At 36.9% G+C, this 14,149-nt stretch overlaps 2 protein-coding genes across 2 annotated transcripts in view; both read right to left on the bottom strand.

The window, feature by feature from the left end:
• ehmt1b (euchromatic histone-lysine N-methyltransferase 1b) overlaps nt 1-4,743 on the bottom strand; it is a 31,757-nt gene extending 27,014 nt beyond the window's left edge. Inside the window, exon 1 of the mRNA XM_046867600.1 lies at nt 4,617-4,743. The gene's annotated coding sequence lies outside the window, so the exon portion shown is untranslated. The remainder of the gene's footprint in view (nt 1-4,616) is intronic.
• Nucleotides 4,744-6,349: 1,606 nt separating this feature from the next.
• The window catches only part of arrdc1b (arrestin domain containing 1b), a 45,850-nt gene continuing 38,050 nt past the window's right edge, over nt 6,350-14,149 (bottom strand). Inside the window, exons 4-8 of the mRNA XM_046867486.1 lie at nt 13,448-13,602; nt 12,650-12,832; nt 12,340-12,516; nt 11,503-11,977; nt 6,350-10,713 (exon numbers count right to left, since the gene is read on the bottom strand). Coding sequence (XP_046723442.1) covers nt 10,646-10,713; nt 11,503-11,977; nt 12,340-12,516; nt 12,650-12,832; nt 13,448-13,602 — 1,058 coding nt within the window. The 3' untranslated portion in view covers nt 6,350-10,645. The remainder of the gene's footprint in view (nt 10,714-11,502; nt 11,978-12,339; nt 12,517-12,649; nt 12,833-13,447; nt 13,603-14,149) is intronic.

The following is a 14,149-nucleotide window of genomic DNA, read 5'->3' as shown; positions in this document are numbered from 1 at the left end:
ATCTCATGAAGCAGCATAACCCAAAACTGTAATTAGCTGTGGCAGGTTTGTTAAATTATGACGAAATAAAATTGACAAAACAACTGGCAAAACGACTAGAAATTTGAATAATGTCACTATATTATAAACGGTTTGCAAGATAATGTTCAGCTGAGGAGTCGAACCATGTAGAAAACTTTGCTAGCTAAGGCAGCCATTTTTTTTTGCTAGCATTTGAAGTATTAAAATAATTGAGTATCACACGTTAAAACTAGTTCTGGCTGTCCACAATGCTTCAGCATCATCAGATTATCATCCAAACAAAGAAGAGCACTTGTAAGGACCATAAAACCAATTTAGTCAACAGATTATTTCCACACCGATGTTACAGCAGAAATAGAGCAGATCAGCGCAGTGAAAAGATGAGTTTAGTAAATTAGGGTAAAAAAAAAAAACTAAGACAGCTGAAGCATCGTTCATTTGAATGGAATCCATTTCCAAGAGCTGGCCAGATGTGTCAGGGAGGTTTCGATATTAGTCTTCTGCATGAAGTAATGCCTGTATGTAAAATGCACACTACTTTGCATCACCATAGGAAAAAAAATAAAAATAAAAGCGACAGAGCACTTCCTGACTAACTATAAATGTAGCTAAGGCAGAGGAACTACCAGAACCACACACCATAGCAACATTTGGAACCGGATTTCCAGCACATTTCAGAACATACTGCAAAAGTAGAATTAATTTTTAAATTTTTAGACTATGGCTTATTCCATTCACATTTAAAACATATTAAAGATAAAGACAAAAGCATTCACAGCTTTATTACTAGTGTCCCACATGCAGATTCGCATAATTTAGGAAGTGGCAAGGCACACGCCAACCATGCGTGTTAAACCAGACTTAAGAACTTCAGAAGTCAGTGGTACGTTAGCAAAACTACATCATAGTTAAACAGCTATGAACAGATCAAACTAACCAGAACTCGCGTTGTGTGTTAACGATTTCAACATGACCGATTTTCTTGCAAATCCCCCCCCCCATGTTTTTGGTTCTATATAGTTACAGCTCATTTAAAATACAATCTGATTAACTGATTAATCGAAAAGAAAAACAAACAAACGTCCGATTAATCGACTATCTGAATAATCATTAGTTGCAGGCCTAAATTATATAAAAAGTATAAAAATACTGACTAGATGACAACAGACAATAGAGCAAACACAACAGATTCCTCAAGCTAGCTTAGGAGTCGTCATACAACACAATTTACCAGACAAACCAAGTTAAACAGACTTGAGAAATCCGACTTTCAATGAAAAATTATAATACAAAATTCTCCAAAAAGTCGGAGCATTTTATAAAACTGAAGTGAAATGATTATAGAATTACACAATCATAGCAGTAAACTCGCCTAGCGTAGCCATACATTTCTCCGAGGTTATTCCTGTAAAAAACGACCTCCTATTCAGAACTTTGTGAGATCTTTGGAATGATTGAAACCTTTAGTTGATTCAAACTAAATTGGGTTCATCTGGAAAGTTGCCCAAACCTTAAAGGTAAATGTCTGATTAAACCCAACATGGTTTAGTTTGGGAATATCTGAAATAATTGTTAAAATGAGCAACTGAAATATGCGTTTTGTTTATTTCATTGTTCATGTCAACAATGCTCTATGAAATTTTTTACGACTGAGGCAAGACACAATTCTAACAGACAACTGAGTAACAGACGGTTCAGCATTGGTTTTCTGGAACTGCTGGTCTATTAAGACCTTTAGCATATGATGATCTTACAAGGTGAGCTACCATTTTCCACAGTTTAACCACATTTGGCTTGACTGAACAGTTCCTGGGATGTTACTCCTCATGTGTGTGTACACCAAATCTACAAATTGCTGACAGAAATATCTGAAATGCAAACACATGGTAGCTTAAAAGAAAATCTTCATAGCGAGAGGGAAAACGGGAAAACATTTTACCACAAAAACCAAAGCGTTTGCAGAGAAGACCACATTATACTAGCAGCATCAGTTCTGTAAGCACAACCCAGACCTTTTGTTTTCTATGGATAGTTTACCAAACAGAGTTTCACAAATTCAGAGGCCAAACATCACTTTACCATATAAACACAAACTTCTTTTTTTTTTATATTGGTTTTTTTTTAACATTTCATGTCCTTCCCCATTCAGTGAAATGGGTTTTTTTTGTGGAGGGGAATTTTGGGAAATCGTACCTAGCATAAAACGCTACATGCGATAGATGTAGATGTTTTCACCTCAGACGAATTCACCAAAAAAACAAAAAATCCTTCTACACTTCAGCTTCCAGTAGATGTGATTTGGCTTACTTATCGAACTTTATCAATCATGGTACCAATCTTACCTGATAGTGACACAAAACTCTGAATTAACACTGGATTGGGTTTCGCATTTATTTAACAAAATCCAGGAGACACAATGCCATGATCGCTGTTTAGTGTAACCTGGAAACAGAATCTAGCAGCAAGTAGAGTAGGTTGCTGAGAAGTTTTAAAAATATCCGTATTGAGTATCGCTTGATCATCAATATCTTCCACAGTCCTATTTTATTCTTAAACCTGATTGGTCAGAAGGTGTTGACTGATTTTCGATAACAAGAAAATGGATAATTGTAAATTGAAACTTTGTGATGTTATGATTATGTATGCTTATTTTTTAGCATTTATTTTTCGAGGCCCCAGTTTCAGTGACAATGAAGAGGTTTTCCACCACAAGAAAGTCTTCAGGACAGACTTTCCACAGTTCTGTGTTGCATTTTTCTTCTGAGGTTTAACAAAAAAAGGTTTTAATGGTTTTAATGGGCTAGTAATCAGAAAGCCATAAGTTCAATTCACAGCAGTTCCTGAACAAGATTAGTAACTTCAACTGTAAATGTAATTAATCTTTGTGTACAAAATTCTTAGAAATCGTTGACCGTGATCACTGATTATTTGAAAACAACACCACACTCTTCTTTTATTTTTATTAATCTTTTATTCCTTACATATCCATGACACAACCAACCATCAAACAACACAGGAAACCAGTTTCATAATGCAACTGGAGACCTTTAGTAAATTTATTCAAATCTTATTTGGGTGTAATGTAGTCTAGAGGCTACATTACACCCTAATATACTGTATTTCACCAACTGAATAACACAATCCACCACACTAGCATTAGGCCTTTTGCATTACCTCTGAGCAGCAGGAAGCCAATGGCTGCCCATAAACAAAAACTAAATCTCATTGACCAGAATGAAAAGTCACTTGAGGTTTGTGTATTTTCCGAAACACTGACCCCGTCATACTTTTGATGATGTATAATCCAAACAGACCACAATTGGCCACATGTACACTAAGCAGCATGACTGGTCAGTGCATAGACTCCAAAAGCCCCAATGAGATGAACAAATCCAGTGTTATTTGCTTTTAATCATAATACTATTCACTATATACCAGATATTCTGCAGCCAAATGTGCATTGGTTTGTGTGCAATTGGTTCCTTATAATGGACTGAACACCATGTGCTCCCAGGAAAGACTCTTGATCCACCACTACCCAGACCAGAATGAAGCAGTTACTAAAAAGAAATTCGAAGAAATGTTCTTCAAATGAAGCATCACCTTGGAGCAGGAACCAGGCTCCAGCTACAGAATAGAATATGGCATGTGAAGTGCGCCCTCTACCGCCCAATTAGTGCAAATAACATCACATGAATGTAGATTTGTAGCACTGAATGGCAATTTCATGAAAGTATATAGCTCTATGATTTTATTTGATTTCTTTGCACGATCATTATTATTATTACAAATAATAAAAGAATAATTAAAGATCAATTTGAGTTACACGGATCACAAAACCGTCAGATAATGAAACCCAGCTTTGGCTTATTCACTCAAGGAATCGTTACAATAGCCAGTATTATAGTATTATAGTATAGTAATAGTATTATAAGCTAAAATAGACAGATAGACAATATAGACATAAATCTTAACAACAGTTTATTTCAGTTTAGGTGAAGATGAACACTTCTTAGCATCTACATAAGCGAAATGTAGTAATTTACCCACACAACATCGAAACACTGAAGGCAGCAAATATTAATAAAAGATTAACAAGATTAAAATGTATTTCCCCTGACTGATTGTCTAACTATTCAACAAATATACAAATGGTATTATAATGGCAAAAAGGCAGCACCAGAAGCCGGAATGGATCAAGCCCCGGAACGAGCATAACACAAGTTTGTTCGTAGACACCATGCTTAAACTGTCGATTTTACCGGTTCCTTGGCGAACTGTTTTATTTTTCAAAACACCGCTTTTCGATCCATCATTATTACACACCTTTTGGAGAGTTTAAGGCTAATAAAATTAGGTCGTAAGTTTAGGAAATGTTTCATAAACCGAAAGAAGAAATCGAACCGCAATAAAAGGCACACTGAAGAATTGAAGTTGTTCATTAATGCGTAAGAAATGCGCATTCGAAACAACCCGTTCATATGAGTGCGACCTACAAATCCGAATTATTGCAAGAAGTGCATTTTACTGACATTGGAAACCTATTGTTGCATGCACTAATCTGAATTAAATAACTGTTTAGAAGATTGTCTTACGTTTAAATAGCTTGCGATCCCTTGTTTCCAGGTAATCCTGTGCAAATGTGTAGCATGTTGTAGAGCTTTTTGTCCCTCTGTAGGAATGAGAGGGATTTGTCTTCTTCTGAGTTTCTGGCGCGTGGCAAACGACATGCGCAGAGCGCCACCTGCACAATGGAGTTTTTTTCTTCCTCTGTGTGCTCAGCAGCCAGAAGTGTTTACAGAACTCAATGGGCATAAAACTAACATTGTTTCATTAGTATTAGTTCATGTACTAATGAATAACAGTAATATTCTTGTCAAATGTAGCTTTTTTGGGACAACTTAATAAACGTTTTGGTGAATTATTTTATAATCCCACATGGAAACTTGGTGTCCTTTTAGAAAACATACCACAGAAGATGTTAGGGTGATAAACAGTACCATTTTAATGTGATGTATGGAATTGTTATTCCTGTTGCATGGCAGTAATACACACTTACAGTGCCTGTCAAATGTAGGTTAAATAGTGTGAGGAATACTAAAACAACATGGCTACCAGTCCATATTTTAACACCATGCAACTCTATCTGGACTGCACTAGATCAGTGGTTAAAGCTCTGGTTTACTAAAGGAAGGTTGGGTGTTCAAGCCAATCCAGTATTGCCAATCTGCCCCTCTTGGGCCCTTGAGCAAAGCCCTTTGTGCTCCAGGGTAGTTGTATCATGGCTGATTCCAGCTTCCTAACATCGCTGGGATATGTGAAGAAAGAATTTCACTATGCTGTAATGTACATGTGATAACTAAAAAGCCCATTTTTACCCCTTTAAAGCCTAGTGGAATTAGCCCACTGCAGCCCTCAATACCACATAGATGTAATTTGCTATCACTTTTGAGTAAAAGGTGACAAATTGCTGGCAAACGACACCAGAAGTTCCAAGGTTTTTTGAAAGACACATGCATGTCCCTTTTGTTTCTATGCAACACCCAGGTCATTTAACGGTATAAAGGTTTACTCTGATATAACAAATATATACATTTACATGTTAAACATTATTTTAATAATAGAAAATGTAAAAAAAAAAAGCATGAATAACAGCTTTGTACATTTATAGACAGCCTTGGTCATCCAGACAATTAATTTCTCCAAACATTCATAAAGATAGAGAAGCTTTTATTTGTTGTTATAGACTATTTGCATAGCTTTTAAATCATTATACATGTCAAATGAAAGGACACAAACAGTAAATAACTTTCGAAAGATTTTTAGGCATTGGTGATCGGTTGTTGGGAATGGTGGGAATCAGAGATTGGTCACTGGGAAGCGTCACTGGGAATTACCTCTAAAATTGTATAACAAGTTTTAGAGACGTTAAGTAAAGAGTCCTATCACATGCAGGACAATCGTTAGCATCGGCTCTTGTCACTACGTTCTATTTCTTTCTTTATTTTAATTAACACACTAACATGGTCTAAATTTTGATAAAAAGTCACATTGTTTAAAATTATGGGTAGTTTTACATTTCTCTAGAGACACTAATCAACAAAGCATCTTTTATTAGTGCCATCATTAATACAATAGAATTATCTCATACATACAACTGAGCAGTTGAGGTTTAAAGGACTCGCTCAAGGGCGCAGTAGTTCACGATTTACATGCTTGATGAATTTGCTAAACAGGAAATTCAGTGTGCGGCTTTTACATTTCTACATATCCCCGTTAAAGGCATTAAATTAAGACTCCAGACGCAACGCAAGAAAATATGAAGCGGTAGAGACAGATGAGATTTTATTAGTACAATGTACCAACAAAACAAAACAAATTTTTATTCGAATGTTTTTTGAAATACAACATTGATCCACAGTGGTGGTACTGGTATCCAACGCCTGCTGAAGAGGTTCAGATGACAGCACTGCTCGAAAGATCGGCAATACGCACATGGTTATACATACCGACAGAAAAATACTAAAGTACAGACCATGTCAACAGAGAAAAACAAAACAAATAAAGGATATTATAAAGCTGTTGAACCTTTGGTGATGGAAAGAGTAAATTAAAGGCCGAACACGGCATTTGAACAAGTCTGAAATCTATTTTAAGAACCAGGATGTATTTTGGTCAAATGTAGATGAGTCCTTTTTGTGAAAACAAATGACGTTTATACAGTTTATGTTGAATTCTCAAAACAGATTGATCAGGAGGCTTTTCATTGATTTTAAATAACTGCAATGGGTTATATGTTTTTTATATATAAATTAAAATCTAATTAATGTTTCTAAAGCACCAGCTAATTTGCAGGGATTTGGACTGCACGTCTTGTTGATGACTTGCTGAGCCAGTTTTAATAAAGAAACTCCAGTTTTAATGCTTTGTTTTGTTCCACAATGGACTCCATTTCTGTCTCATTAACTGTGAAAGGAAAAAGAGATCTTGGAGAAAGGACAACTTGTTTTTTTCGCAGATCTTCCACCACATTAAAAGTACCAATAAACTGATAAAAAGAACAATGTATTGATTATTAAAAAATAAAATTATAACTGTTGGGAAAAACTGCAAACAGTTGGAAGGAATAAAAAAACAACTGGTTGTCCTGTTCTTGGAAAATAATCAACATCTGGACAGCAATAGCAACTCTATTTCACTTCTGGTTTATTTTTTAGTTTTCCTTTAAAAGAACATCCCCATCGTGATACTTATATTTGTATGAATTTGTCACAGTTACAATTTCTAATGTATTTAAGGCATGTATTAGAGCAAAGACAGTGACACGTGCATCTCTAAATGAAAGTGGAACTCATTTGGATGACATTTTGTCTCGTTTTGCTACATCAGGCAATTTAGAGTTTGCACAGAAATGGAAGAACTGTCAAATGTTGTAGCATACTGAAGCCTAAGGGAGCACCATTATGATTTGAATCCGTTCGCTCCTACTTGAAAATCTTCACTTTTTTAACTCATACTACATTTACTCTTAAGCTGTAAAAAAAAAATAGTTCCAGACATGCAAGAGAAACAGGTCGCTCTCTTGAATTGAATCTATTTAAAATATCTAAAACTATAAAAAGTTTTCCCATGCGTTATTTAATTTTCATCCTTATTCCATAACCAATCATCAAATTTTTGATTTACAATCTCGAGGAGATGTTCCTGTAGCACAGTGTTTTCACTTAGACGATCATTGAACAAAGTTTTCAAAAAAACATGAGCGTTTCGTTTAGATTTTTTTCACTCACTACTCAAAATTATTCACACGGAAAAAAAGATCAGAGTGTCTTTCGTGCAATCTTTTTTGTTGGATCCTAAAAAAAAAAAAAAGGAGTAGCAACGATTAACATTCATGACTGAATAAGCAAGACGAAGGGTCGCTACATACTGTATAATGCCAGAAAATCACAGTAAAATAAAGCTATAAACGATAGTGATACTACATTTGGGGGTTGAAAGATGACGCACACACAAACAGTCAAATAAAATGTTAAAAAGTGCCATTTTGTGCTTCAATTTTTTTTTTAAATGACTAAAGAATTAATAAAACATTAATGGAGAAACACCATCAGACCAGAGTTTTACACAGCAAGCACAAGATAAGGCCTCGACTGGGAATTCAGGTTAAAACTCCATCGATTGTGGATTAATAAGTCAAGTCAAGAAGACTTAATAAGACAAAAGATCAGACAATAAGACAAAATATCAGACCAAAATCAGACAAATAAAAAAAGTATCACAAAAAAAAAACATCATTCACAAACATTGCTATTTCATTCCAGCAAAAAAGAAGCATTTTCCTCATTCAGTACAGATATTCACTTTTTTTGAATACATGCAAGAAACACGTATTACGCCTGACCTACGAAAATGGCAAGGGAATTTTATGATAAATATTTTTCTTTGAAATTAGGTTGTCTACACTTTATATACTCATTGTAAAGAAATTACATTTTCTAACATCCCAGAAACAGATTCATTCGATTTTAAACAGAGAAAGTCTACAATTTATTCAGTACTACATAATCAAATCCGAATGTAACAACACTTAAGGGGTAAGAAAAGGCTTGGTCGAGAAGCAAAAGTAGTCAAAACACAGCAGAGGTGCCAACATTACTAACAAAACAATCCTCACAGGTTTTACCACAGAAAAACAACAACCTTTGTTTCATTGGAAGATGTAGCTCGTTTGTTTGTTTTTTCTCAGATGTGTACTCAGCAGCTCGGTGTTCTTCGTTTCTATTGGCTCATTAGTCAGAGTACAGGCCAATCAAGTCAGCGTTAAGCGAAGAGTATCAGTAGGAATTGCGCACCTGTAACACCACGTGTCCTTTCCCCTTCAGTGTATCCCCTTTCGTTTGTTTTCATGAATTTAAAAATGGCTCACATCGGGCTCATGTATTTCCGTTGCACAAAGTCACAAATTGTGCAATTTACATAGAATCGTATTTATCAGGAGAATCTATTTAAAACAACTCAGGGCAGGGGGCAGTTTGATTTTGATACAATTTTCTTTTTACAGACTTAATAATACCATAATAATTGCCATAATAATACCAGTGATATTAAATAACAATAATGACAGCCATTTGCTATCAAACATGGTAGTAAAAAATTAGTCACAAAACCACGGTTATTTAAATTTAATCTTGTTTTAATTTATATTTAAACACTATGTATTTATTAGAATCAGAATTCTGATCGCACAAAGATTACGAATACTTGTAATTTTTTGTAAAAGCAGGCCATGTCTCTTTTACTGTCATTAAATTGAGCAGTGAGAATTGTAGACGCTCAGTACTCAGTTCTCGCAGAACTGAACTGCATCCATGCACAAGGGTTTCTGTCCATGCTCCTTTCACCGTGCTATACGTGAAAAAAACCTTGTGTTTTTACATTTACATGCGCTCTTATTTAGAGTCACTTACAATTATCTCATTTACACAACTGTGCAGCTAGGGGTTGAGGGCCATGCTCAGGGGCCCAGGAGTGGGGGGTTGATTTAACTGGGATTTGAACTCACGACCTTCAGATACAAAATCAAATGCCTTAAACACTAAGCTACCACCTCCCCATTGTGGATTTTGAATTAGCCCTATTTATTAAAGATGCTTTTAACAAAGCCTGTGCTCTGCCTACTAACAAAGGTGTGCAGATATTCTTTATTTATTAGATTTTCCTAATGATAACTGCGTACCAGAACAGTACACGATGCCCCGTCACACAAAGTGGCCTTAAACAGTCATGTTTCCAGAACAATCTGCAATACATTTACCATTAATTTGTACGCCAACATGTTAAACAAGTCCACGATGTTCATTTTTGGGAATACTAGATTCGTTCTGAAATAAATCACTGAATAATCTTATCGTGAGTGCGTGTTGCTTTTTGCTATGTTGCTATGGCAACAATTAAACCATAGATGTTGGCACCTCTGATGCAGGGTTTCAATGTAACAAAAGCTGCTTCTCCTCGTTGACAAATGCCTTCGATATCGATGAAAACGAGCTACGATTTATATAGATGTAAAGAACAAACTTAGCGACTGCACGAAGTTCTGAATCGAATCAAAAGGCGAGCTTTAAAAACAAAAACAAAAAGCCGTATCTTTCTCTGTGCTGATAAAAACCTAACAGGTCCTCCTTGAGCGACATTCCAGCCGCAGACTGACACTGCGAAAGCCTGAGGAAATGTTCACAGATCGACATCGGAGTGACCAGAGATCTTTCAAAGATGGCTCTGATTTGACAGCCTGTGTTTTGGGACAAGCGTGGCAGAAAGGCCAGCCTTGACTAACAAACGCACGTCCTGTGTATATCGGCTGTCACCGCACCAAGAGGCAGGTTTACCAAATCTGTAGTAGTTCAGGAGTGCTACAGTGATTAGGCACTGATCCAGAGACCCTTTCTCCAACACCAAGGAGTGAGGACTATATAGTTTTATATAAATCAAGTGAGAAGAAAAAATGACAAGATCCCTTTTTAAGTACGTTTGGTCCTATTCGGGGAGAAACGGCAATGCCTGGGAATGTCCAGCAGGGGAAGTTGCAGATTTACTGACAAGTATTATCCAGTGTCTTCATCTACGTCATGCTGGTGTTGAAACTCGAGTTGGTACTGCTGCAGCTTTCCTCATAAGTGGGAGGGGGTTCTGGGAAAAACAAAGCAAGAAAAATAAGAACTCACTTGTATGAATCTTTGAAACGTCAAATAGCTGGAAGTGCAGTACGATGTTAAAGCCATTTTACCTTTGGTTGTCAATTTGGACGATTGGCGAAATGTCCTCTGGATTCGACCGAATCGATAGGAACTACTCTGGAGACTACAGATCCAGCGTTCTCTGATGTGCACGTTTATCTTAAGTACTATTCGAGCGGTAGATTTACCAGAAGTCGCTCGGTAATGTAATTTCGAAACTGATTGGCTGATTCAAACAGGATAAAGCATCTGTCTATCTAATTTGCCTGGGTCGTAATGAGCCTGAGCTATGCAGGTCAACATTGTGACAGACATATCAACATATATCAATAACTCAATCAATACATATCAATTACAGTTATCTCATTTGAAGCTGAGCGATATTATTATTACGGGGGGGAGGGTTGTTTTTTTCTGTTTAGATAATATCATGACTTACACCAATCTTGAATTCTTGATACTGATTGGTCAGAAAGTGTTAATATAACAGGAAAGCTGTTAGTATTTCCAGCTGTGTGGTTTAAACTGATGCAGTCGCTTTTAAAAAGCTGCTTTTTTAAAGCAAAAACAGAAGTTATGGCTATTTCCAACATTACTTTTTATAGTGAGGGGAAAAAATTTAAATAAATAACTGCACCATCTCCTTGTGTAAAAAAAGTAACGTCTACAAATATAACTACTATTGAATGCAACATTTTTTTTTTTTATCATGTCTACCATGTAAATCAGTAAAGTCACTCACCATGTGGATATTCCCAGCTGCTGTACTCTGGAGGCAGAATGAGAGGGCAGGTAGTGGGCACTGGCGTGGCGTTACTGTCGGAGAAAAAGGGAATGGTGGCCCCCGTGGAGACGCAGAAAAGTGGTGCAGTGCTTTCAGTTGACTGACCCTGCTGACCCTGAGGGACAGCTTGGGACGGAGCGTGACTGAACGCCCCAGGGGACATGGAAATAGACTGGCACGAAGGGTCCTGCTGGGAATGACTCTTGGTTGGAATTTCCTCGCTGCTCAGTGCTCCTGCACCCTGCACGTCTTCCTCGTCGTCCTCAGCCGGGGGGGCGCTCGGCATCACCGGTCCAGGGCCAGGCATGGGGGCCATCGCAGCTCCGTGCTGAAGTTGTGTCGGTGGATTCAGTCTTGTGGGGCTCAAGTTGACGGCGATGTTTCCAATGTAGATGGGCAGAGTGACCACTGTCTCAGGAGACTTTAATGAAATCTTTCATGAAAGAAGTGAGTTATAGTTATTAAAAGAAAGATTCAACTCCTTAAGCAATTACGTTGAACTTAGTGGATTCTTCAAGCAACAAGTTCCTCAGTTTGAACAGAAATAGTATACAATATATTTTAAGCATTAAATCACTATTCCTGAATTGGCTTTCAGGTTGTGATACTGCAAACTGTGGGTGCTAAAGAAATATATTTCCATATCTATCTTTATTTGCACTTTAGGTAGAAAATTCCCAAAAAACATGCAAACCAGGCTATATTGCTAGTAGATCCTGACTAAAAAGTGAGTTCATTTGGTTTAAATGTGTTTAGTTTCTTCTTTACTTTGTGTTTAAGGTGACTTGCTCCTACCTGGATGAAATATTCAATGTCTATGAGGCTGCAGCCGGCAAGGACAGACTGAGGAAGAGGAGGAACGATGATCTGCTCCTTCCACTCGGCGTGTTTCCCTGCTTTTACGCCTGCTCCCTCTACCTCCGCTATGGTCCGTAAATCGAACAGCGGCCGTTTTGTCTTATAGGTGACTTTCTGCGTAAAAATAAAACAAAAAACAAATCTAATTGGAAAGGAGTTTCAAAAGAACCTACATACAATTATGTAATAACAAGAACTTTTACATCCTTAAGATAAAATGTAACTATCAGACGGCATGTTTGTCCACCTGTACAAGACTGGCCAGGATATAGCCTGTGTCTTTTCCTGATTTGTTGTGGATCTCTGTGGAGAGTTTGATGATTTGGCCTGGAGTGTACCCTCTCAGGTCACTGTGAGCCCTTAGCACAAGGGTCCCCGTCTTCACCAGGAAGTAGGTAAACTTTTTAGATGTCACAGCGCTGCTCGGTTGCTGACAGAAAAAAATAAAAACTTTTATATATACAAAACTTTATGTCTAAATAAATAATACATTATTCCTTGCAATGTAGATCCATTAAGAAACACACTTGCGTTGCACCGATTTAAAAAAGTGTGCAAGTGTGAACACAAGTTGACGTGTTTACCATATTTGCATCCCCCAAAATATGTATTTATATAGAATTGTTAATAGATGCGCAATAGTTTTATTTAGAAAGTGACTAATAATTTGGGAACAATATTTAAAATGTAGATTGTTTTCTCCTCACTAAACTGTTTCTAAAGCACATTTTCTGAGCACTGCTGCGGCTACGTGAATATGACGCATCACAACACTACCGAGCACGCCCAATTTTTCAGTTTTTTATTTGTTGAAAAAGTTTGAAATATCCAATAAATTTCGTTCCACTTCATGATTGTGTCCCACTTGTTGTTGATTCTTCACAAAAAATTACAGTTTTATATCTTTATGTTTGAAGCCTGAAATGTGGCAAAAGGTCGCAAAGTTCAAGGGGGCCGAATACTTTCGCAAGGCACTGTATATATATCAGTGAGGTGACTGCTGTATAGACTATTTATAACAAGACTAAGTGCTAAGACCTCTCACCTCTACATCAGGCAACTCATTGAGATTCAGGACTTTCAGTAGGTAAAAAGGTCTCTGAGCCTTGTAATCCTTAGAGAAGCGAGGAGTGTCTATTACAGCCCGGATTCTGTATAAGACCTTCCCAAAGGGGCCCTCAAATGAAGTGGGAGCATGTGCTAAAAAAAAAGGGTACAGTTAATTAATTTGAACAGCAGTCATAATTAAGCAACAAATCAAAAAAATTCAACATTTTAATTTCACAAAAATACCACAAATACAATTAGTGAATGCAAAAAACTGCTGCCTGGGTCTCTTTTCTTATTTACTGATTCGCTAAAAATAAAAAGGGACTGTGGATGTAGAAGACTAGGGTCAGACTAGGGCTAATTTGCCTGAGCTTTAGATTGCACTGTCAGTGAATGAGATCCGTGTGATTTAAGAGCTTTTTCCTCTGCCGTGCTAGGACAGTGACTAGCAGGGGCTCATTTAGTAGGGCTAATAATGGAAGCGGATGACAGAGACAAACAAGGGAAATGAAAAAAAAAAAAGCACAGAGCACCAAGACCTGACTTAAATAACGAGGGAACGTGGATTTCATCCTGAATCAAAGATTTAAAGATTAAGTTAAAGATTTAAGAACAAAAAGTCTTTTTGCCAAAAAACATCCCATTGCATATTTAGTCCCAATTTGCTATAATAACCCCCACTCAGAATCAGAACCAG

The sequence above is a fragment of the Silurus meridionalis genome, chromosome 15, assembly GCF_014805685.1.
Source record: "Silurus meridionalis isolate SWU-2019-XX chromosome 15, ASM1480568v1, whole genome shotgun sequence".
Lineage (NCBI taxonomy): Eukaryota > Metazoa > Chordata > Actinopteri > Siluriformes > Siluridae > Silurus > Silurus meridionalis.
This window is presented reverse-complemented; position numbering and strand designations above follow the sequence as displayed.